The sequence below is a fragment of the Nipponia nippon genome, unplaced genomic scaffold (genome assembly GCF_047370975.1).
Source record: "Nipponia nippon isolate SJK-2023a ecotype South Korea unplaced genomic scaffold, ASM4737097v1 scaffold_2, whole genome shotgun sequence".
Lineage (NCBI taxonomy): Eukaryota > Metazoa > Chordata > Aves > Pelecaniformes > Threskiornithidae > Nipponia > Nipponia nippon.
In genome coordinates, this window is record NW_028262336.1 from 41,977,166 (window position 1) to 42,001,218 (window position 24,053).

General features: G+C 37.5%; 1 protein-coding gene across 1 annotated transcript in view; it reads right to left on the bottom strand.

Annotated features, from left to right (window-relative positions):
• The window catches only part of IL1RAPL1 (interleukin 1 receptor accessory protein like 1), a 786,803-nt gene that overhangs the window by 17,333 nt on the left and 745,417 nt on the right, over window positions 1-24,053 (bottom strand). The window contains exons 7-8 of the mRNA XM_087757310.1: window positions 12,874-13,006; window positions 10,782-10,927 (exon numbers count right to left, since the gene is read on the bottom strand). Of these exons, the coding sequence (XP_087613436.1) occupies window positions 10,782-10,927; window positions 12,874-13,006 (279 nt within the window). The remainder of the gene's footprint in view (window positions 1-10,781; window positions 10,928-12,873; window positions 13,007-24,053) is intronic.

Consider the following 24,053-nt stretch of genomic DNA (forward strand, 5'->3'; position numbering starts at 1 on the left):
TTTCCTCTGGTACACCATCTGAATTGCTCATTTAAAAAATAACAATTGCTGGAGATGTGTGTGCGTGTATGAGTATGTGCATATATATAAGATATATTTGATAACTCTCTTCCTTCTGTCTCTCTGTAGATATATCACAGTTTGCTTTACACAGATAAATGTTGACATTCCACTTACAATGAAAGCAGAGGTGAATGTTTCTTTTTTGGGGACTATAATGCAAACACAGCTTCTCTCTTCAGTCACTGGATAAGATTACATTACAGATTTAATTTTCTTTTTTTTTCAAAATAAAAATGAAAATTTTTAAAAACCTCAAAAACTTGAGACATGTGAAGACAAATTATCCAAGGAACCCCACACCCTCACATCTCAGTTATGTGTTAATATCTTTGACACAGTTTCCCAACAATCTGCAGTTGATCTTTATTCTCCCCTTTCCCCCAGTGGGCTTGGCAAACCATCCCGATTTGTGCGCTCTGACATTCCCATTCAGACTGTGACCCCCTGGTGTCTTCGCTGCACTCTGCCACTGGAGACTCACATGATGAATTGAGAGCCTTGCCCAGTAGCTCTGTTCCTGAGGACAGGGACTCTGGTCAAATGTGGCCACAACTGTCTACCACCAGCAGTATCCTCAGTGGGGCCACTTACCAGTGCATAAGTAATATGCCATCATGGACTTTCACCCCCCAGTCTTAACCATTGCATGCTCAAGGAAGCTCACACAGTTACATGGCACCCATTTTGTTGTTACTTTTCATTTACTTATTGACTGAAAACTGGCAATGTTAAAAAAGAAAGGTGGGAGGAGGAAGATCATTACTAACAATGCTGCAATTTGAAATGAGTAATAAATGGCATATATCTTAAGACCACCCATACTTTTCCACTATTACTCAGTTTTGAGGAATGCCAAGAAATCAAATCTTGGAAATCCAAGATATACAGTTTGCTTCATAAAAATCTATGCTGGAGAAAGCTCAGTTCCGTGTTATTTTCACAGTATCCTCTTCCAGTGGCCAGCTTCTGTCTGAGTGAAGTAGGGTAACCCTGAAGTAACCCTTTTTTTTGTGTGTGTGATTATGTAGATATGTTACTCCAACACAATACAATTCAATTAGAGAAATAAAAGGTTAGAGGAAAAAGTGACAATTCCATTTATTTTGACTGCGTCTACTGAGAATCACACACTTTTTTATTATTTTGAGGCAACTATAAGAAGATTTCATTGCTCTCTGGAAGACACTAAAAGTGTAATAAGATAAAATAAAAAAGCATTTATATTCCATGTCATTCTCTCCAAAACTGTGCTGGAAACTCCTTTATGTTAGATATTTTTAGACCGGCATGGTTATTTCCTACTTTCAATAATTTTCTGGTCCAGAGAGGGGAATGTTATTAAAAACACCCAAGAAAAAAATGTTTGCATAGACAAGTAATACAGTATTTTAGAATATAAATGGAAATGGAAATTACTCTGCACTGGCTTACTATACTCTGTTTATCATTTTGTACTACAGGTGATGCAGCTGTTCAATGTTAACTAGAAGAAAGGCTTTAATACTTCGGGTTGCTAGGCACAAAATACTCTATTTATATGCCTGCTGTTATGACTCATTAAAGGCAAGGAAAAACCTTCGGACTGGAAAACAAAAGTTTTTCCTAAATTAATGATTTTGAGATTAAATGGAAAAAATAACTGCAGGTAGTCATCTGTTCTCTGTCACTGTGCATGAAATCAGACTAATGCACTGCATCACTTCTGCCATCAAAGAATCCCCCTTATTTATCTTTTTCCCCATAAAATAATTCAAGATTATGCCTATATTTTTACCTCAATAAAGTTTATCTGAACACACATGAAACTATCCTAAATTAGGCAACCAAAGCAAACAACAAAATTCTCTGTCATCCTGAAACGTACCAGAAATTGCCTTTTTATATGCTGCTGCTGAGCCCATTGTGGTCACTTATAAGCACAAGGATAAGGTGGTTCTTTCTTAAACAGATTTGTTTGTAAAGTAAGTTTCATGATCTACCCATCTAGCACAGCAAGCTTGTATTTTCCTCTGTGCTGGACAACATCTATCAGCACATGTTCACTCTCTGTCTTGGGTGCTATTTGTCAGGGTCCAGAGGCAGAGAGGAGCAGTGATTAGCCTGGCAGACTGCTGCAGCCTTACACCCGCCTCTGCAAATGTCTGAGCTAACCCCCAAAGCACTGGAAGTGGGGCAGCCGTGTCTGTGCAGTGCCAAGGAAGGCACAGTGCCACACCAAGCTTATTGCTTTCAGGCCTTGAGTTAGTGTTTCTGCAGGATGCTAAACCATGCCCCATGGGGGCACTGGCTGGCTTTGAGCTGCCTCAGGGATTTTGTGAACAGCATTACCCTGTGTTGCGCTGAACTGAAGGTGTGAGGAGAGGAAGGCTTGGTCCTGCCTCTGCTATCGGCCCCTTGCACAACTGAAGCCATTTCACATTTCTGTGCCTCAGTTTTCCCAGTGTGAACTGGGGAGGGTGCATCACGGGAGGGGTTGCTCCTGAAAGGTGCTCTGTGAACGCCAAGGGTGTTGGTGATGTGTATGTCAACAATGACATAGTGACTGTTAAAGCTAAGTTACAGTGTAACAGCAATGTTAGAGTGTAAGGCCACCTTCGCAATAACAATTTTTTCTGCTGCTTTATTCTGCCGCTTTATTCTGCCTTTTGCATTGCGATTTGAGCACAGTTGCTGCAGCAGGAATTACCCTCCCTTTGAAGTGTGATCTGTTTTTCCTGCTGAAATTCAAGTTTCCTGTAGTGGCTCCATGCTAAAAAGATTCAATTTCAGCACAATTCCACATCAGAGGGGAGAGACAAAAAGTGCAAACCTTTTAAAATCTATTTAGACTCTGTGTTACGTTGCTCAAATTACAGACCTGACCCTCCTTAAGGAGCTGAGGCTGAACGTAGAAAATAGTAGAGGAAAATTACTTGGCTAACCCTTAGGGGGACAGGCATTCTGTTAAACACAACAAATGAGTGAGTGCCAGGGAGTTACATCCAGAAGCACAGCAATCATTTAGTTACAGGCAATTAACAATAGTCCTCCAGTAACACAGGAACAGTTCTACTCCAAGGGAAAACACATTGATTACTGCTGCAGTAGTAGATTGGTTTCTGAATAAATAGCTTCAATTTAAAACAAGATTTGTTACAAGCATTTTGACCAATGGCTACAATTTTTTTTCTTTATCAGGAGGCTTTGGCCAAGCAACCCAGTGAAACAGACAGCTAATTAAAACGAAGTACGTGTCCTCTCCAAATATCCCGCACGATATGGCTGGTAATGCACTCATTTTATACTGTTTCTATCCCAATTATTAGGCGTATTTGTAGGATGCATCTTTGATCTTTACCTGGCTTTAATATTTGATAAACTTCCTTTCTCTGTGTCACACAGGTAATTTACTTATCGTAGCTAGAGTTGTAACAAGAAAGTAAATAAAAGGATGCCTTCAAAGATTCATATCTTTTGACTTATACAACATGCATCAGAGACTTTACATTTAATGATCTGTGATAATTTAAAATTAATCTTATTCTATTCATTAGTCCACATACAGCTGAGCTGCTAAGAAACATAATTATATTTCAAACATTCCTTTTTTGTGATTTATAACTCTTCGAGGACATGTGATTTATAGCTGTGTATTCAATTTCTGAGCCTTTTTCAAAATCCAATTACAATCTATCTAAGGTTTCAATTTTGCAATCACTTACACAGATTGCTTAACTTCATAGACTATAAGTAATCCCTCTGAAGTCAACAGGACTATTCACAAAGCTTCGGGTTAGCACATACATAAATCTTTGCAACTTTGTGGCCTAAACTTATTTCCATTCTCTGCTTGTCTTGGATGATTTAACTCACAAAGCTACAAGGTTTGGTTAGAGACAGTTCTCAGTTTGTCTAGGTATACTTTCACAGACTTCAATTATTAAATGAAAGATAATTAACATAATTTGGAAGGGGAGCAGTTGAAGACAATACTAAAGTTCTCGTGATGACACCTGAGAGAAGGTAAAGAAGGCAGATACTGACAACCAAAGCAAGACTGATGTGTCATAACATGCAGCTTTGGTTATAAACAGGTGTGTTTCTTCTAAAGGAAGAAGGAGTCTGGCTAACACAGGAATATGTGTCTGAGTGTCATTTCAGACATCAGTAGTAAACAGTAGGCGGAGTTTAGGTTAGGAAGAAAGAAACCCATACTCACAATTTAAAAAAGAAGTATGTGCTTTTTTTCTCCTTCTTTTCCCTGCTTAATACAGTATTCATTATGGCATGGCTGTAAAACAGTTTATCTTTCTAAAGTATAGCATATGGAACCACAGCTTTATACAGCATATGCATATGCAATGTGCATATATATATATATATAAAATAAATTCTGTACGTTTTAGGATTTTTTCTTTGTTTGTTTCAATGTGCCAAACAAAATCTGTTTGTATTTAAGGTACCTAGGTGGCTTTATGGATACTGTTGTGAATAATTACTGCTGGATATTGTAAGACAATAATACTTCTGGTACCAGTAGAAACAGATTTGGGATGTTCATTAGCTTGATTATGAAATAATTTTTTAGCACAAAGTATATGGTTTCTGCCAGCATAGGCCACGCATGCCTGTAGATGTCTGCAGGGTTGACTTAAGGTAGCTAAATTTAGTTACAGTTTTTAATATGGTTTTCAATGCAGTAGTTTCATTTTATTTATTAGAAGTATTGAGACTTAGTTAGCTCACTTTATTTTTTAGATCAATATATAATATATATTCCCAATTCATCTATGAAAAAGAACTAGTCAGGTTCGGGTTTATAAGTACATATGTATATATGTGTCCAAATACAAGACAGGGAACTTGTTAACCTATTCATTAGTATGGCAGGCAGCATATCTGAGCCTTGGTGGTGTTGGATTTCTCAGTGTTATTAGAAAAGAGATAGTAAATTATTATAATAGAAGTACATTCTTACTGATGACATTTTTATTTCTTCTGAGAAGTGCAGGATACCTGTTCCCAGCAGGAGAATAATTACACTGACTATCTCCAACAGTATGTTAGCTCAGAAGAGCATAAGGTCGAAAAGAATATAGATGCTGCAATGTTACTGAAGTTTACTACATTTAAATACAGAACACAGCATTTTAAAGGCAGTTTATACTTCAGGTTGAAGGAAAAAAAGTCATCATGTTGTGGAATTGCATTAACCTCTGGTTAGCTTCCCCAAATAAATGAATTGTGTATAACTTAAAACCTGACTGTTTAGGAGAGCTTCTATTTGCTTATTGCACTACAGAAATCAGCCTACACAATTACTTCTTTTAGATCTTCTGAAAGAAATGAATGTAAGAAGCACTGGGAGGTGTTAAAATGTGGGGAAAAATGGAGTACCAAGTTCCAAGGATGTAAGATCATAAAACATACTGTTTACATTTTTTCTGAGGATAGCATTAATGAATAATTTAGCTCTGCATGGATTATGGGAACAATTTGTGACATTTTATTTTAAAATATTTTCATCATTGCCAATCAAGGTTAGAATTGCACTTAGACATTATATAAAGAGAAGAACTATGATAAAAGTGGTACAAAAGCTGTTTTAAGAAGGAATCTGTTAAACAAACCAACTTGTTTGACACTTTGTAAGAGGAAAGTTAGATTTAAGCACATGCTAAGTAATCTGACTAACCTTTTTACTGGAAATCTCTTAGTCCAATATTCTAAAGGATTAGAAAAACCTTACTGATAAAGAAAATGGTCTTATGAAGAGTTTCTGTCAGACAGTAGTCTTTAGTATTCTACTAATTTACTGATTTTAGATGAGATTCAGTGTAAAATGAACAGTCACTTTTGGTTAGATTTGGGACAGGAAGGGAGGTGATATTCAGCTTTTGGCCCTATGTCATGAACTTTTTGGGCAATTGAACCTTTGCACTGCCCAGCACAGGGACAACCTGAAGGCTTCTTCAATGGCCATAGGGGAATGAAAAATCAATTCCCATCAAATCAAATCCAATTTCAATTCCAATTCTAAAACCTGGTGCAGAACTCGGGAAAGCTTTCCTTGCAGTGCTGAATAAAAACTGATTGCTTTATACAATGGAAGACACACATGTGTAAGGTCTTAACTGACAAAGTGGGTCATAGTTTTACAACAGTTTTGCTTCCAGTGAGACTCAGAGATTTGCTGGAATGTTCAAGTAATTAGGATCAATTAACAGAAGTTGAAATATAAAACTTGTTGTTCTCATATTTCACATGAAGAGCTCCCATTCAGAAATTTCAGAGGCGTTGTGAAGCTGTATGGCAAAGGGAGCTATAATACCTGCAGCTTGTTTGCAGAGGTTAGAAAAGAACTAGTTCATTTTCTCTTTTAAGTCTTAATTGTCACTCATCACTACCACTGTGTGAAATCATGTCCTAGTGACTGACAATGCTCATGAGATTAAAAACTTAACTTATTCAAGTCCTTAAGTAATAAACCAGTTTTACACTCTTATATGAATGACATTGTAATTTAAGGTGCTCATCAACAATTCCATTATCGTTAATAACTGTAGGAAGAAAATTCAGAATTACTTGCTATTCAGAATTTGCCTTTAAATTGTACAGGAAATATTAATTTGATGTTTATACATTAATAAATGATGAGTTTAAATTATGCCTACGTATTCATAGGTTTCCTCAAGATGCATTTCCTATAGAAAATATTAACTTGTTTCTTTTTCAAACATATATTCTCATGGGCAATTTCAAACAGAATAAATCTCTTCCTCTAAACAATTTATTTCAGTTAAAGTCTTTTTTTGTTCCAACAGAAGAAAAGTTGTTTTAACCATCCCTCATTAGCTTATAGTCAACAAGACCCATATATGCCCATTGAGAACACCTATGACAGAGAAAAACAAACCCAAAATATAAAAGAGGCCCAGGACAGGAAATTAGACAGCACTGAGAAAAATGGGAAGAAAGGGAAGGAGATACTTTGAAAAAAATGCATAAAATATATTACCTGCACTTACTTCTTGTGTCTGTCCCATGAAAAATACAAGTATATTATTAAGCTTTTAAAATGATATCAATAACATAAAAAATAATGCCAAGATAGAATCTGAGATTATTTTTGCTTTAGAGTTTTAGTTGCAGACATGCAGACAAGAATTTCCACAAAAATAATCACATTACTAGATAATAATCTGTATTTCCAACATAGTCTATGAATAAATGAGACTACGATGGCTTTGATCCAGCATGAAAATCGTACTTTTCAATACAAACATTGTAGAAGAGCATTCTTTCTCTGTATGCATTACATTTTTATCTGCTACATTGATAGACTATGGGCTTCTCTTCTTGAATTAAAAACCTGTGAAAAAAATAGAATTATAGTATGTGATCCACCTCTTACATCATCTGCAATATGTGGTCTGTCATTAATAAATTTGTGCTTAGCTGCTGTCACTACCACTCTCAAAATTAATTTCTAGAAGGTTCCTGTACCTGGCTGAAGATTAACCTGTAACTGTTACAGATGATCAATGATAGCTATCACCAATAAGTAACAAAATCAGCCTTAGGTTATAACAAGTAGATTTTTTTTTCTCACAAAAAAGAGAAAATAACTTGATTATTGTAAAGGTGATAGAAAGAGATTGGCCAACAGCTGGAGGAAAGGAATGAAAGTTAAATCTCCTGGGTTCTGATCCCTCTCTTTTTCTGATTATTTTTGGACAAATTTTGTAGGAATGGACCAGAAAATGAAACAGCATCAGCACTGTCATGCTTAAAATGCTCTACTGCCTTTAGCTCTGAGTTAAATGCTCCCTACACACAGCATCTGAGGAAAGTTAAGAGTCAAAAATGGTTAGCTGGCTGCACAAAAACATATATCATAGTTTTTTTTCCACTGGGAGTCAGAAAGTATAAGAAGCTGAGGAGAAAATTGTGGCTCAGCTCCCTGAGATGCAGAGCGCTGGCATCTGGGCTAGAGAGAGGTACCAGGGGCCCCAGCTTTCTCCCGGTGATGGACACCCAAACTGCGTTTGCTTTTCCTGCACAAGTGGTGCTGCAGTCCAGTGGAGCTCTGTTCTGCTCCCCTCCTGAAATTCCCCTCGGGAAACAGAAGGCTCCAGGTTTCTGTTCCAGTGCCATATCAGGGGAATGAGCACAAGCTCCCTCTCCCTGGCTGAATGTGCCAGACACTGCTTTGTGGTGGGGACCACCATCAAACGGGCCCTGTTTGTGTTTTCTGTGAGGTGAGTGTGTGTCCCTGCTGGGCTGACCATCGGGAAGAGTGAGGAAGATGCATCCAGGTTTTTGCTTGTGATTTAGACTCTGAATTTCTTCCCCTTCCAGGGCCTGTGTAATTGCAGGCATATCCAAAAGCTCCCTCTGGAAGTTTAAGTTTACAGAGAATATATTGACCAGGGAGAAGCAGCAATTGCAACGGTGTTTGAAAGGCTTAAATTTTGTACATGAATCCCCACTGCAGCATTTAGCCCTAAATACCTCTTTTCCCAGGAATGCTCTTTGTTCAATAACAGAGGTTTCTGCTTTCCTGTCCCTTCTGATCCTGGTGATAATGTACCACATACAAAGTTTAAGAAGGATTATAATTTCTTTTTCAGGTATTCAGTGAACATTCCAGATTCAGCATTTTCGTTGGCTTATACTGCTGGAAAAAAAGATCACTAACTAGAAAAGCAGCCAAAACTAATACCTCTGCAAATGCCTCTGTGTTCAGGAAGCAAATTTACCTAATTGTTAGGTCCCAATTGTTCTAAGTGAGCCAATAATCAGAAATTAATAAACAGCTAACTCATTCCTAGCAGAGACTAAATGTGAATCTAAACAAGGAAACCTAAAATGAAATGTTGTCATGGTGATGTACAGGAGACTAAGCAAGCAGTGCAAAGCTCCTCTTCCTAGGAGACCTGAGAGACTAACTCAAATTTTTATCTGTCATGGTTAATTTATCATTTCACTGAAACAGTTGTCAACATGCAAAGTATGTAGAAGGCTTGTAACAGGTACCTTTTGTTTTTCGAGGGCACAACAGATTTTGTTTCCAAATCACAATTTCAGATTCAGCCTTACTTAAAGAGGAAAAAAGTATTTGGGGGAGTTTTTGATATTTTTAGCTCTTTATTATTTATAAGGGTAATTAAATATTGAGATTACTTCCTCTTAAGCATGTCATCATGAGACCACATGCTGTGGTGTGTTTGACATACTGATTTCTCCAAGAAAGGAAGCAAGGACAGTAGACCCTTGCAAAATTTATGCATGCACACTGTTAGATTAAAAAGCTGGTGGTCACAGAACAGAAAAGACTTATGTGTTGTCAGCCTTGGAGCTACTGCTTGTATGCAAGGGAAAATAAGGACTCACCATCAGCATGTGACTTAATACACATCAGTTAATTTAGTATTGGTTTTAAAGTAATTTAAGCCTTAAAAATTATTTGTTTTCAGAGTTCCATGCGCTGATTTCATTATTATAGACAAACCATTGGACTTCAGTGTTTGTTGGGTTAAGCTCTTGCTCTGGCTTCAAATGTCTCTGAATTAGGAGTATATGACTACTAGCTGTTAAATTGTTGAGGTTCAATTACTTAATAAGTTAATTTCCCATCTCAGTAAATTCAAGAAAATATGACAAATGCCAGGCTAAGCAGAACATCTGGTTATTTACATCTGTATCTCTTAAGAAGCAATGACAAGGGTTCAGAAAAATGGCTACAAATTAGTTCTATTCAATTAATTGGAGGTACACAAAAATACATTTAAATAAATGAGTCACAATATCTTGATTTATGGCTTCCTTTTAAAGTTAGACAGACTTTGCATGCTACAAGACTAAAACTAGGGAAAACATCACTGCTTTGATATAAATTGAGATGCCACAAGTAGTTCAGCACCACAGTAAGAATCTGGTTTGCTCACCTTTACAAACAGTCTAAAAAAAGCACAGTAATGACAGCAAAATACAGACACTGCTCTTGATTATTCTTTGCTCTCTTAAACCAGCAGGATGCTGCATGAGGGTGGGGAACGTCAAGCCCAGACATGTGGAGCACCCTCTGGGAGGTAAAGTGAACAAAGTGGATCTGGGAACCTTGCTTTGCAAGAGATTCTCCTTCTCTCCGTAATTATCTCTGTGGGAGATGGCTGTGGCCATTAGGCAGGCTGGAATCATGCGATGCAAGTGGTGAGTAGAAACAGGAAGGTCCTTAGAAGTTTCTGTCATGATACTTCACTTCAGAAATGTTGGTGTTAAACAGATGTGTTAGTAGGAAAATGTTCATAGTCAGGCTATGCAGGAACTCCCCTGGCATGGGGTTTAGGTGGCATTTCTGACAGAAGTGGAATATGTTTTTGTTGGCTTTTCTAATATTTGATTTTATTTCTTACAGGAAATTATTACAGTTGTATTACCTGTGGCTTCCTATTATTTTTTTTTCTGTATTGAGCCTTTATTAGTTTTAAAGTTCATGAATTACTAAATGCGTCTTTTATATACATATAATTAAAAGGTGTATTTTTCCCAGTGACAGCCATAGTTAACAACAACTTTTCTGTTTTATTTTGAAAGTTGTACAAATACCTGGGGAAAAATAATCATTGCCTATTACTATCTCAGGAATCCAAAATTCATGCTTGCATCAGAAGGAAGCTCTACACACTGACCGCCCCTATAGTGTACCATTTCATGGAGAAAAGCTGCATATTTACCCCTTTTATGTAGAAGAATACTGGCATGTCGGCGTCCATTTCCATTCTCAACATAGCATGAGTAATTCCCCAGGTCTGCCTCTTCCACAGAGTCAAGAATCAATGAGATGGAAACCTCCTGTTCCCCGAGATGTTCCTTGAGAACCCTAAGAAAAAAGCAATCATCACTGCTATTCTGCTTGTATCATAGCGGAGCATTAGATAATCATGACATAGTAATGCTACTTACAATTCACAACTCTGTGGTTTCAAATTTGGCTATGGTTTGATGAAATCTTAATTAAATTATATCATGCCCTTTTCTTCCTCACTTCTAATGAGGAGGTCTGGCTTTGTAAATGTTAATGAGAGCTTCAGTTAATTGTCTTCTTTAAGCAGGATGATGTGCATGCTGATGATATATTATTGCACACTCTGATGGAGACCCTGATCAGTAGTATGTGAAGTCTTGAAATGTTAGAAGAGAGAAAAGTGAAAACAGTTATTTTGGAGTTTAGGTTCACATTAGGAGTCTGGGCCAAACACAGTATTTGTGCGCTTTCTGAGGATTTTCAACATGTCATTCAGAAACAGTGTGTTCATGCGAGGGTCTCAAAAATTATTTCTCGAATGTTTTACAAAATTTGACTGTGTATTATAAATCAGTAGAAAGAACTGGCATACCAGATGCTGTTCGTTCATGTAGATGATAAATAAAAGACCTCCTGAATAAGACTCTACCTGTCTTCGCATTGCTTTGTTTACCTCTTAGCAAGCCCATCAGTGGTTTTAGAAATCCAGCAAAGCAAATGAGAATCTTTTCTAGGCTGCTCCCTCTCATCACACCTGGCAGAAGAATTGGAAACCAACCTTCCTGTTCCACCCTCCACAAAACAAGAAAGTTGTTAGGAGGTTCTTGTCACCTTTTTATCATCCTTCAGAATGCCAAGTCTCTGTCTGAAGGGCTTAGGAAAAGCTTTAGATGAGCAATACAGCTGATCTGGTTGTCATGTGACATTTAGTGTATCAGTCCTGAGATCTACAGAATAAACTTGAATTACACTGGGGTGAAATATGCTTCCATTTTGCCTATATCTGGGACATGGAGATAACCTTGAATGTCTATGTGGCCACCTTGATTTTGGTAAAGGAATTGTCTCTGTCACTTTGGCTACACTGAAGAAGTCCAAGGTTAAGCTGAAAATGAGTGTGCCTTCATGTCTCTTGATGAGATGGTAAACTCCTAAGAGGCGAAGTGTAAATAAGCTCATTTTGTTCTATTATAGACAATCACTGTAGATAACACATCTGTGATTATTTAGCTTCCTTTGTAATGCACATTTAGATTTGCCTTTGCTTCCGGGTTCATCCATGATGTATAGGCACAGTGATATACACATATACAGAATTATAAATGAAAAAGGAATCTTCAGATCTCTTCAGATCCAAGTAGATACTTCATATTGGATAGGAGTTGGTGCACTATGTCAAGCATGTAATTCACAATACAAAACCACTTTTTTCTTAATTTCCAAATGAGGCAGCACTTCTAGGAGCACTAAAAGTACATGATGCAAATTGCCAGATCCTCTCTAAAACAAGTATTTCAGCAGATATAAGCAGCTCACATAACAGGATACTTGGCTCTCACAGGCCAGATAACATCCCAGGAAACTCAGTTTTTCCTTGATGAAAAGAAATCAAAACATTCCAAAAGAGCCAGACTTCAGCATTTAAGGCTCCATGTTTTAAAAGACTTCTTTTGAGCTGTTTTCCTTGATGGATTTATTTTTCTTTATTTCACCTTAGTAACTGTCTTAATGGTGCTTATTGTAGATTGCCACAGTTTGAAAAAGTCACTATGCAAATTGCAGTCAGTTACACTGTGGTACTTGTCAGGCAGCTATTCTGCTTTTGCAGCTCTCTAACATCAGATCTGGCCGAGGCATGCATTTTTCTGTTTTCTACTGGTGGAGTTGAAAAGGTAAAGAATGGATGTTGCAAAAACAGGGATTAGACCCAAAGTGTTCCTGAGTTAGTCTGTGATAACATGTATTACATTAACTATAAAAAAATTATACTGACTGAAAAAACAAAATGCTTTTTCTTTTACCTGATGTCACTTTCCCAGACTCGACTATCATCCAAATCTTCAATAAACTTCTCCCCTTTCATCCAGTAGATTAAAGGACTGACATCTCCACTATATCCAAAGAAAGCTCGGCAGGTTAGATTAGCAGAACCGCCTGTTACAGAAAATGTAAGAAAATATGTTATTTCAAAATTTGTAAAAAAAGTTACATTTTTGAATCAGTTGCTTTTGTTGATTTAAAAAAAATTATATCTGAGACCCTCAATATCCAGCTGCTGTTGAAAATGTCAAAAGTATCTACTTGTTTTGCAACTGTTATTCAATATATTTTCTGAAAATAAATACAATAAAAATGAAATTAAATGTTACCTAAAAACAGGATTCGATTTTGTATTCTTTCACCAAGTTTTCTATGTTTGGTAAGGAAATGAAAGACTATGTTTGTTCAAAAAGGGCTAACTTAACCAAAGATTTCCATGTTTTCTCTAAAAACACATGAAGGTTAGGTGAAATAGACATGCAATTGCATCTGTGCTAGTTCAGCTTTGCAATGGTTTCTGCAAAGAGCCCGGTAGGTTCTTTCAGGGTCCCATTTCCAAGGGACAGCCAGTAGAAAGATGTGTGCTCATTGCTAAGTTATCTTTGCTGGAAAGTATTAAACACTGAAACTGAAAAAAGAAGACGTGAACTCATTCTGTAGTTTGTGAGACACATCTCACCATATGAATGTGAATAACCACTAGGTACACGCAGCAAGGAGCAGAAATGCTATATATGAGCAGCATTACTTATTTAATCTTTGTAATGAAAATTAAAAAATATAATATGCCTTCACTTGGTTTATTTTCATTATGTAGTCTTACATTGTGTTAGTACAACTTGGCTTTGGGGTTTGAGCTAGAGAAAATACAGGGATCAAACCAGTACTTCTCACGTGTTTTGTGTATAGGTAAGATTGGATAAAACTAGCTGTACTGTGGGCAGCCACATAATTAAAGATCTGTCATTTACTGCTGTAAAGATGTTTGTCTCAACATGCACCAACCCTTCTAAGCTACTATGTGCATTTCTTTAGTGGATAATTACACAATGATTTAAAGAAGTGTTGTGATTTAAGGACTGTTTTTTCCCCCCTGAGGAGAATATTTTCATGGAGTTTATATTACTGCTGAGACCAAACTCATATTTTATTCACACTTTCAATTTTTGATCTTAAGATTTGAAACCTGACTGACCACAGCTCCTGGAAAAAAAAAAAAAAAAAGATGCATCGTTAACACTACTTCATTCCGTACTGAGATGCCATAAGAAGTCCATCTGGGTTCAATCAATTTCCTTAAAAATACACTGCTTTGGGTCAGGATGTGGTCCTTCTCAAACATTAATATTTGAACATCTTATTTACTTTTTAGTACGGCTACAAATGCAGGATGCTGTATAACAAGAAGATTAATTATTAAATAAATGTCTTATTTATCTGAAATGACTTGTGGTTTTCTGTAAAAACATCTGACTCCTCTACCTGGCTTGAACTCTCACATCCACGCCATAAAAGGTGTGGAATCAAATGTTTGTAATCAAAATATGCAACATCAAGGTAAGTACCATCTATGTTGCTTTCACAAGCTGTTCAGGAACTGAGTTGCTCTTAGTCACTACATGAACTTTTGATTGGTGACATACCCTTTGCCAGCAATGCCTGCTAAGGAGACAGGAGTATCCCAGAACTTGAAATGGGGATGGAGAGGAGGGTCTCATTCATAATCAAAAGGTATGAAATCAAATCTCTGACTGATGAGAGATTTAGATAATCTCATCTCATTTACAGCAAAGTTACCAAATGTAAGATGAAGATCTTCAGCGAGAGGGCAAAAACTGTCTTTCTAAAGACAACCACAGCTCTTGTTTCCACACCCCAGGGAACAACGGTCAGGACACTTCCCTGGAAACTTACTTCCTCAATCTCTACACAGCTCAAGAAGTGCCATTTGGAAGCACTGGAGAGAAAGATTTTTACAATCTTGAAGCCATTTGCAGGGAATAAGATGAGCATTGGGACACTACTTAATGGGGGTCAAGGACACGAAAACCTGTAATGGAACATGATAAGCTTCCTGGTTGTGCCAAGGACATTTTAAGAGATGCAAACCCAATTTCTTATAGCAGTTGCATAGCAGATAACTAACTTTTTGGTTATTTTGTTTTGCATTATAATTATGATACAAGAACATGTGAAAAAATGAAAATACTAAACCTTAAAGGATTATGAATATCTGGGCCACAGTCATCCAGTCTAGCACATGTTCAGGGCTGTGAAATGCCTAGTAACTACAGCATTGGTGGACTCTGATCACTCTCAAAACAGGACAATGTACCTGCACATCCAAAGCAAAAGCAGGGTCCTGTGATAATTAGATAACCCCTATGACATTATCTACCAGTCTTAGAGGAAAGAGTGCTACCTAATGCATCACTGGCACTTCTTGGGCTTTTTCTGGAGCTTTCCCACTAAGTCAAGGCCCAGTTGAAACTTTTTAGCTTTTAAGAGCTGGCAAGATCACAGCAGGAGGGACTGTAGATTCTGGCCAACTTATCCATGATTCACAGAGATGAGGCACCACAGGTGCTGAACTGTCAAAGCTCTCCAGGCTCTTGCAGCTAACAGGCACCCACTGAGAGATGATTTTTACACTGTGAAGGCCTCTAAGCCTTTTACAGGTGAATATTTACATAGATATGTTTGCTTTTTAAAAATAAACATATTTTGTTAAGAGCAAAAAATGTTAGAAAATAAGAGTTTGTAAGATTAAGTCTTTTTTCATCATTAAATTCTTAAAGGAATTTCCCCCTTAAATACAATATGTAAACATATCTTTAAACACAGAATCCAAAGTTTCCATTCAACATGAAATATTTACACCTGAGAAATATATTAGGAAGGATGTAATGCCTCTTAGTTGTACTGTGTTGATTACAGTCGCTGAGCAAAGGCCATTAGCATGCCGGTTGTTCAGCTATAAATTACCTATACTGTCTACCTTGACCAATCTTCACAGTAAATCAGTGGGAAGTTCATTAGCAGGTCATCAAGAAAGATTCAGTGACCAGCTAATGACCAACTGTGACCATTAATGAGGAGGTCTGTTACTCCAGAGCTCACAGCTTTTTGCAGAGGGGAGTGGAGCTCACTTGGTGGAGCAGAGATGCTCACAGCTGCAGGCACATGTAAGTAATGGGCAAAGGCTGACTGAAGGGCAATATTATGAGTGTACAGAGTATTTTGGGAGCACGTCTTGATCTCTGCTCCAGAGCTGCCCTCATGTGATTGAGTGTATGCTGTAGGATGGGCTGCATTTTTGCCTGGAAGTGCACCTTTGAAGTGAGCGGTCAGAGGATGTTGAGTTTGGCACAGAGTGGCTGTTCTGCATGGGCAGTCTGTTTTGAAGAAGTCTGCATATTTTTAGAAAGCATGCAAAATTTAGGTAAATAAATGAAAAAGCTACTTTTCTTCATGTTTAAGCTAATGTACAAAACAACCTGTCAGCCAATTAATAGAAATCACTCACAGTTAACCCTAAACCCTAAATCTCTCCGTGTATTTTCTGTGCTGAGAAAAACTATAGAAGTGATTTGAAAACTGTAAAAGTTTGATGAATGGATATGTAATGCTTTCTATGCCATTAATTTAAATTTTCCTGTAAATGCTAGATGATTACAGTTTTATAGTCTATCTTTGTAGGAATTTAAATACACGTTTTAAATTAACTACTAGGGAAATTCATCTCTCTCTCTCTGTCCCCTTTACTGTGAGATGTTGTAAATTCTTGAGAATGTTCTGTCTCAAGTTAGGTCCTGGGTAAACTTCTTTTTTTATGGACCCTGGAAAAGTCCAAAGGCATGAGATTAAAATTATTAAGTGAAACTGATAGCATTGGGATTTTTATTAACATACCCTCAAAAAAAAAAAAAAACAAAACAAACCAAAAAACCAACATCCTCAAGAAAAGATAAAGAGAAAAATGGCACTTTTGACTTCTCAGTATAGTTATAATTTTTTACTGTGAAGTAATACAATAAAAACATGTAAGAGAACACGTAAAAAGTAAACTTCAACTGCATATTTCTCCATCACCTCTATTTTTGAAGACAAATATGGTCTTACTGTACTGAGATGATTTTTGTAAAAACTGGAATATATAGCACTACATGTTCTGGTGGCTTGCTGCACTGTCAGCTCTAGCCAACTGGGTTCAAGATAAATTAACCAAAAGCTCTTTGCCATCTAAACTGAGAACAATCTTTGTTATGCAGTATGCTTTCAAGTAGAGCAGAATGCAAGGAGAGACCACAACAAAGTGTACTTCCTTGAAACCAACAAATCACTTCAGCAGAGCAACAAACTGGTTTTGTGTCCATTTTCTCTAGTTGGCAACCTTTGGGGCACTTTGCAAACTACTGCTATGGGAGCCTATGTCCAGTAGAGGGCACTGTCTAACTTCGAAACATTTAAAAAAAAAAAAGTAAATTCCTAGTGTATTAGCTCTAATTAAAAACATCAGCATGCTAAGAACCTGCTAGTTGTAATTAGCAAATAGTGAATGTTTGTGGTTAGTGAAATGTTATTTTCTATGGGCAGTTTAAATTACACGTGCACCATTAGTCATACAAGTTAGCATACACCCTGATGTAACCCATTCTAGCCTTTCATCTGACAGATTCATCAATGAAAGACAACCATTGTTGTTAGAAACAATGATAATTATCAGACATCTTCTGTAACCTGTTTTTAGAAGAGTCCTCAAAGATATATTATGGCAGTGTTTAAGAGCCATGATCAGCATCTAGTAATATGGAGGGCCAAGAGAGTGGAAATGTTAAGTGTACTGAAATATGGGACTTTCTTTTACTGTGCAATGTAAACCATTTATAAAACCAATGCACAGGCATTAGTATATGTACACAGTTATAAGTATGTAATTTATTTGTAATGTTAACAATTCAAAATGAAATTATAAAAGCCAAAGGCACATGCAATCAAAATCTCTCACACCATTCTTTCAATTCTCATTAGAGAAAAAGTACAGACAAAATATCAGTCTTCCAAGTGAAGAGATGTGAAAGCTGTTAAATTCCTAGGTGTGATGGATAGGTGGCAATTCTCACAAAGTAAATGACCCACTTGTTTTGCCGGTGTCATCTGCCAGGCCCAGCAGGCAGGGGGTTAGAAGCTGCCCATGTTTTCAGAGAAATGTCACTTCCTAAGACAGCTCTTGAAAGCCTTCTTGTAAACATGATTAAGGAAAAAAAAAAAAAAAGAAAAATAAGGTACCATATACTTTTCAGTCATGAGCCTTGATCATATGATCATATTCCAGGGATCTATAAGTCTTCCCTTAGAGTAGGATGAACTGCAGAGATTCCTCTTGATTCCTTCCTTGCCTGCACAAAGCATCACCTACTGCTATGCTGCCCTCCAGTTTACATACATATTTTCACATCTTGATACCTTGTACTCTCTTACCAGACTGCAACTGCAAGCTGCGAACTGCTAAATTCCTGTCTTGTCACTGAGTGGTATGTTGTGAAGTCTTTGGCAGGGCATCAGGTCTTGCATCCAGACAATTGTGAAGACACAACGTGCAAATTCTCTCTGCTTTGAATTCAGTGGATGTAGGTTTGAAAGGGCTGGGTATTATCATTCCGCTAAATATTATCATGGAAGCCTCATACAAAGTGGCTGAATGTAATTACACAGCTGTATCTCTTCATTAATAGACCTGTCCATATTTTGCTGCACTGCAGAGTCACGTGTTGATTGCACGGGACTGAATTACATATTGAATAAGTTCTTCAGGCCATAAATGTGAAAATTTAGAGTACACACATCAATTCCTCCATGGAAAAAAAACATCAGCTGAAGGTTTGCAACAAGATCAGAGAGAGATTGTAGCTTTTGAACTTTCACTGAATTTGTAGATATCACTATTTATAGGCGAGGCTAAACATCACTTCCTTAAATTTTTGTTTGCTTGTTTGTTTTTTTTTTTTAATTGGAAAAAAAGCCTACTTCTTACTCATTAGGTTTTTCATTGTAGTTTTTCTTTTTCTCTAGAAGCTGTGGTGGTGCATCTCCCCCTCTCCCACCCCTTCCTGGACTGTTTTACAATGTCAGTAACTCCCATCGAGACTTGGCCATTGTTTAATGAGTTTCGCGGTTAAGCGTCCCTGGGCCGTATCAGAAACTCTTGGCTAAGGTGGGAATAACACTGACCGTACCAGGAATAATCAGTCACCCCCTGACAGCCTTGGAACATATTTTACAACTGTACCAGGGAGCCAGTTGCCCCCTGACAGCCTGGGAACATCTCTTATTTGTGTTGTAACTCAGGCAGATTAGTACGGATGGATCTGTACCAGTGTCACTGGAATTTTTGAGAACTCCAGCAATTACCGACCCGGATTGTGACAACAAGATAAAAATTTACTGATGACTAAAGTCAATCGTCTCACAACCCTATAAATAGTGGTACCAAGCGAGAGCCTTTGAGCTCTCCTGGACCACAGCGGGTTGCGTCAGTATCTCCCTCCGAGTGGGATGCCTCTCAGAGTTGTGACCTTTTAAGTTTGCATACAGAGGCCTGACAATAGGATCTGGGCTGATCTCTGGTGCCTTTCACTCCTTGAGACTCAACCTTTGCCTGTTGAGATAATCATTTGATGTGAGTATTTCACTGAACTCAAGGGGAATTTTTACTAGGTACCTTTATATATGCATATTGTGTGTATTTCACTGAATTTGCGACAAATTGCTAGGCCTAGTGTGTGTGTGTGTGTATAGATACAAATATTGTGGTAAACCCTATTTAATCACCTTGTAGATGCCCAATTAACCAAGGATTAGTTATTGCTAAATTAACCAAGGATTAGTTATTGCTAAATTCCTGTGATTCTCTCTTAACTGTGAACAAACCTTAAACTGCTGCTAGGCATATATAATCCTTACACATAAACTGTTGACCAAGTCTGAGACTGGGATTGCATCCTGCTGCACCTAGGCTCCTCTCTGAGAAGGAGTTCAGAAAGCAAGGGGGTCCATTCTGAAGCCCGTGAGTCAACGGGAGGGCCCCCTTTTCTCCCTTGTATTTTCTTCTACCTCAATTTTTCTCTTTCTTTCTCTTTATATATACATTCTATTCATTTAATAAGTAATAGACTGAACCTTGCCATCAAACTGTGTTAAATCACACTTTTACAAATTTCTATTAAAATCACTATTGCAAGTACCTTTGGGGGTGATTCTTTAAGTGACCTAACCACTCATCTGTGAAAGAAGCTGGAGGTGTCTGTATGTTGCTGCTTACATGTTACCTGCCATCAGCCCTGAGATATTTGTGTCTTCAACACTTCAGTAAGGTCCTATACTGAAAAATACATGGTAAGATCTAAGATTAACCTAAGAATATTAAAAATTTTCAGTAGACTGCTTCATAGGTTGTGAAGGAAAAGAAACCCAAACCAATTCTGCTTTGAATGGGCTCTTTAGCAGCAGTACTGTCAGAGACAGTCAATGAAGACAGCAAGCACCAAGTAGCAAACTGCAGAAAAAGAAGTAATGTGTGGGACTTTGGGCTTGAAACGCCCAGAACATCTCGCAGGTAAGTATATTGTTAAACTAACCTTCATTTCACAAGAGGTAACAAACCCCTTGAACCTATAATCTTGATTTTCCTAACAGCAGGCCTCTCATCTTGATAGATGGTAATGTCAGGCTGATAAATTAGTTGTTCAGCAAGTATTTTTCATTCCTTCCTCTTCAGAAGTAGAGGCTGGAGTGGGAGACAACAACTATCACAAGCATAAAGCAAGAGTTGCTAAAGAAAAGGAAAGTCACTGCGATTGTTTTACAAGCTTGACTTAACTTTTACTCCAGAAGCTCATATTTTCTCATGTTTTTTTTTAGACAAATGCATTTCTCAAACACTTTTTTCCTTGCCCTTTCTGTCAGATCAAAAACTAATTTCTGTTTTAAAAGCTTAGGTGTTTTTAGATAAAAGTCACAAGAAAATATCCTAGGTAACAAAATATCTCCAATGGAAAAAAAAAAAAAAGAGTTGGCTCTAAATGTCAAACTTCACGTGTTTTTTAGCTCTTACAGACTTATGACTTGGGAGCTTTACATCTGTCTGCACCATGCATAGCTTAATATTGTTCAGTGTTTTGTTTCTGGATTCTTTTTTGACCATACTGCCTTTGAATATGGTGCTGTGGCTTTTGCATTTTAATTGGTAAGAAAACAAGCTAGCTAGCAGCCTGAAGTTCCCTTTGCATAAAGGAGTCCCATAAGGAGTCCTATATGGGAGACCAAACTTCTTATGGTCTCTCTCTGTGCTTCGAAAGCAAGGCAGGTAGGTCACGCACCCAGGGATGCCACTGCCCCTCAGCAGTCTCTGACCTCCAGAACAGCTTCTTGTGGCTTTAGTTTTGTGAAGTCCGGCTCTGGGTCATGTTTTAGGAAACTCCTAGAAAAGAAGGAGGGGTTTCCTGTTTATCTTTTCACATTTCAGGGAGGTTAGATTAGGCAAAAAAAAAAAAAATAATTCAATATGTGTCTCTCTGGTAAAGAATATGTATTGATAAGAAATATATTAAGAACTGTAACCTCCTGGAGTTCTGTAGATGACCCTGGGCCCCAAGAAACTACAAAGCTGGAATAATTTCTCTATTAGTTAGGGAAGACAGTTTCAAGCTGTTACAGGTCTCACAACATTTTTGTCATTCCCATATAATCTCAGCAGCAGACTGAAAGTGGGACTTAGACGGCTCCTCTGAGTTAGAACATAGCTGTCACTAGACTTGTTTTGCTAAGGAGCTACTTGAATGTAATGATAAATCCAGTCCTCCCATGCCTACGATGACAATAATTTTCTAATATATCATATTTGCAACAGCACAGTTCCCTTTTTGCTTTCTTCTACCTGTGCAAGCTGTAGAAATAACTGACCTTTTTTTTTTTTTTTTTTTTTTTAACCTGAAGAGTGTTGGTCCAACAGATGAAAACATTCAAATCTCTTGCCACGGAGGTTTTGTTATAAGTCCTGTTTTCTTGTTCTTTCCGAACAGAATATAGTGGGTTTGCTTTGGTCTCTTGTGAGTGCTAGTCCACATCAAAAAACACTGCACATAAGTCATGGCAACGAGCTGCAGCCCTGGTACCTTCTCCCAGCATCCCTCTCAGGTGCACCACACAACACTGTCTGTACAAGAGAAAGGCAGACTATGTCCTGGATTCTAGATAATGATAAATAACACATTTTTTTCCAGAAGAGGTTAATGCTGGGGAGCTGTAGCAAGCAACTTCCTGTGTCAAATCACACTTAAACGAAAATATCAATAATCTTAAGGAATAGATTTGGCAATTCAGTTTACATACAAATTATCAGCTATTCAACCTCTTGTGGCTATTTCAGCCCCTGACTGTTCAGCCAGTTGATTTCTTCAGACATAGCACTTAATGAACAGTGTTAGAAACTGTGTTTTACTATAATGTCCCATATTACCTGCTCTTTAACTGCTTTGGAAAGAGGGATTGTCCAGTCATTAGATAATTTGAGTACACATAGCAAATTCTTAACTTTGGAGCCACACATATATATTAAATAATAAGTTGTTGTCTTATTTTCCACTGGTCAGCCTGACTGCTCTTTTCCTCCCTTTGCTCTTTCTTCATGAGCAAGCCTACCATGGATTGAGTAGGTTGCAGGGAATTACTTGGGCAAGGAAGTATTCTGAAAAATACTGTTGAGATAGGCTGCATATGGAATACTTTTTATAAAAGTAGAGCTTTTGGAAAGTGGCAGGCACAGTGTCACCTACACCTGCTAGGTGGGTATTAAGGGAATTGAGACTCCAAATAACATACAATAAATAATTAAACACTATATCTTCCTCTGGTGAACTTTACTCTTCAGTACACACTGGAAAGATTAGCAGTTGTAAGATTTTCATGAACTAATCAGGAGCACACCATATGATGGAAAATGTCATTTGGAAAAGACCCAGGCTAGTTTGGCAAGCATGTGAATAGGGAAAGCTACCATTCCCATGAAGCAATGTGGCACAACAGGATAAATACAGTTGAAATAAACCACATCTATTACGTGAATCAAAATATTTCAATTCAGTTCAAAATGATGTGAAACCACTTCTCTGTTTAAATTTTCATCAGGAAAGCTATTAAGCACCACTGAAAATTGGAGCCCTGATGAACTGAACCTGTTGATTACTAGTAAAACAGGTAAGTAAAATCAACACCAACTTTCCCATTTACTTCAATAAAGCCTCTGAGGGTAGGGAGGTATTTCATGCTTATTCATACTGGCTTTTTCTACATAAACAAAAGAATGATATATGTATAGTTTAGATGTGCTTCTGCTTTAAATCGTGGTATCCCCACCTTATGTCATGAAGATATTGCAATGGAGAGAGAAAATACTAATTCTTAGTATATCCTGAGAAATAGCTGATATTTGCCATTTAAATAAGTATCACATAGACTAATATTTGTTTATATAATTTAAAAGTCCTAACATCAAATATTTCTATTGCATAAAAATGTGAATGCATGCTGTTTCTAACAGCACTAGGCTTTCCATTCTTATTCCTCATCGTTACACCATGTAGTCTTTCTATTTCTCTTGCATGTGTGAGTTAGTGCCCTGCTTTCCAAAGAAACTCCTGAAACAAAATCCACGAAAACAAACCCCTCTTATTCACAAAGATGCAAATGGTGAAACTTGTTTGCTTGTCTGTCACAAATATGCTATGCTCTTGGACCCATATGCATGCTGGAATCTACTGCTATTGATCAGCTTCCTTTCCACATGAAAGGCAGACAGGCTTTTTCAGTATATCTCTCTATGTAATAGCATATTGATAGACAACACTTAGCGAGGGCAGCTGCACAAATGCCACTAATGGAATAAAAAGAATCCAGCTAGTACTGCATATGTGCTACAGGAGTTTAAAGGGAAAAAAGTATAGAAATGGGGGCAAGCTGGAATTCTTGATGCTATACCCTGCTTTCTGACCTGCAGGTATACAAGTGGATGCATGAGAGCTTCTGCCCCATGGCAGGGCCTGCCCATTGCTCCAAGCCCCAGAAACATGCCTTCTCTCACTCTGATTTTTAGAACGGGTGAAGA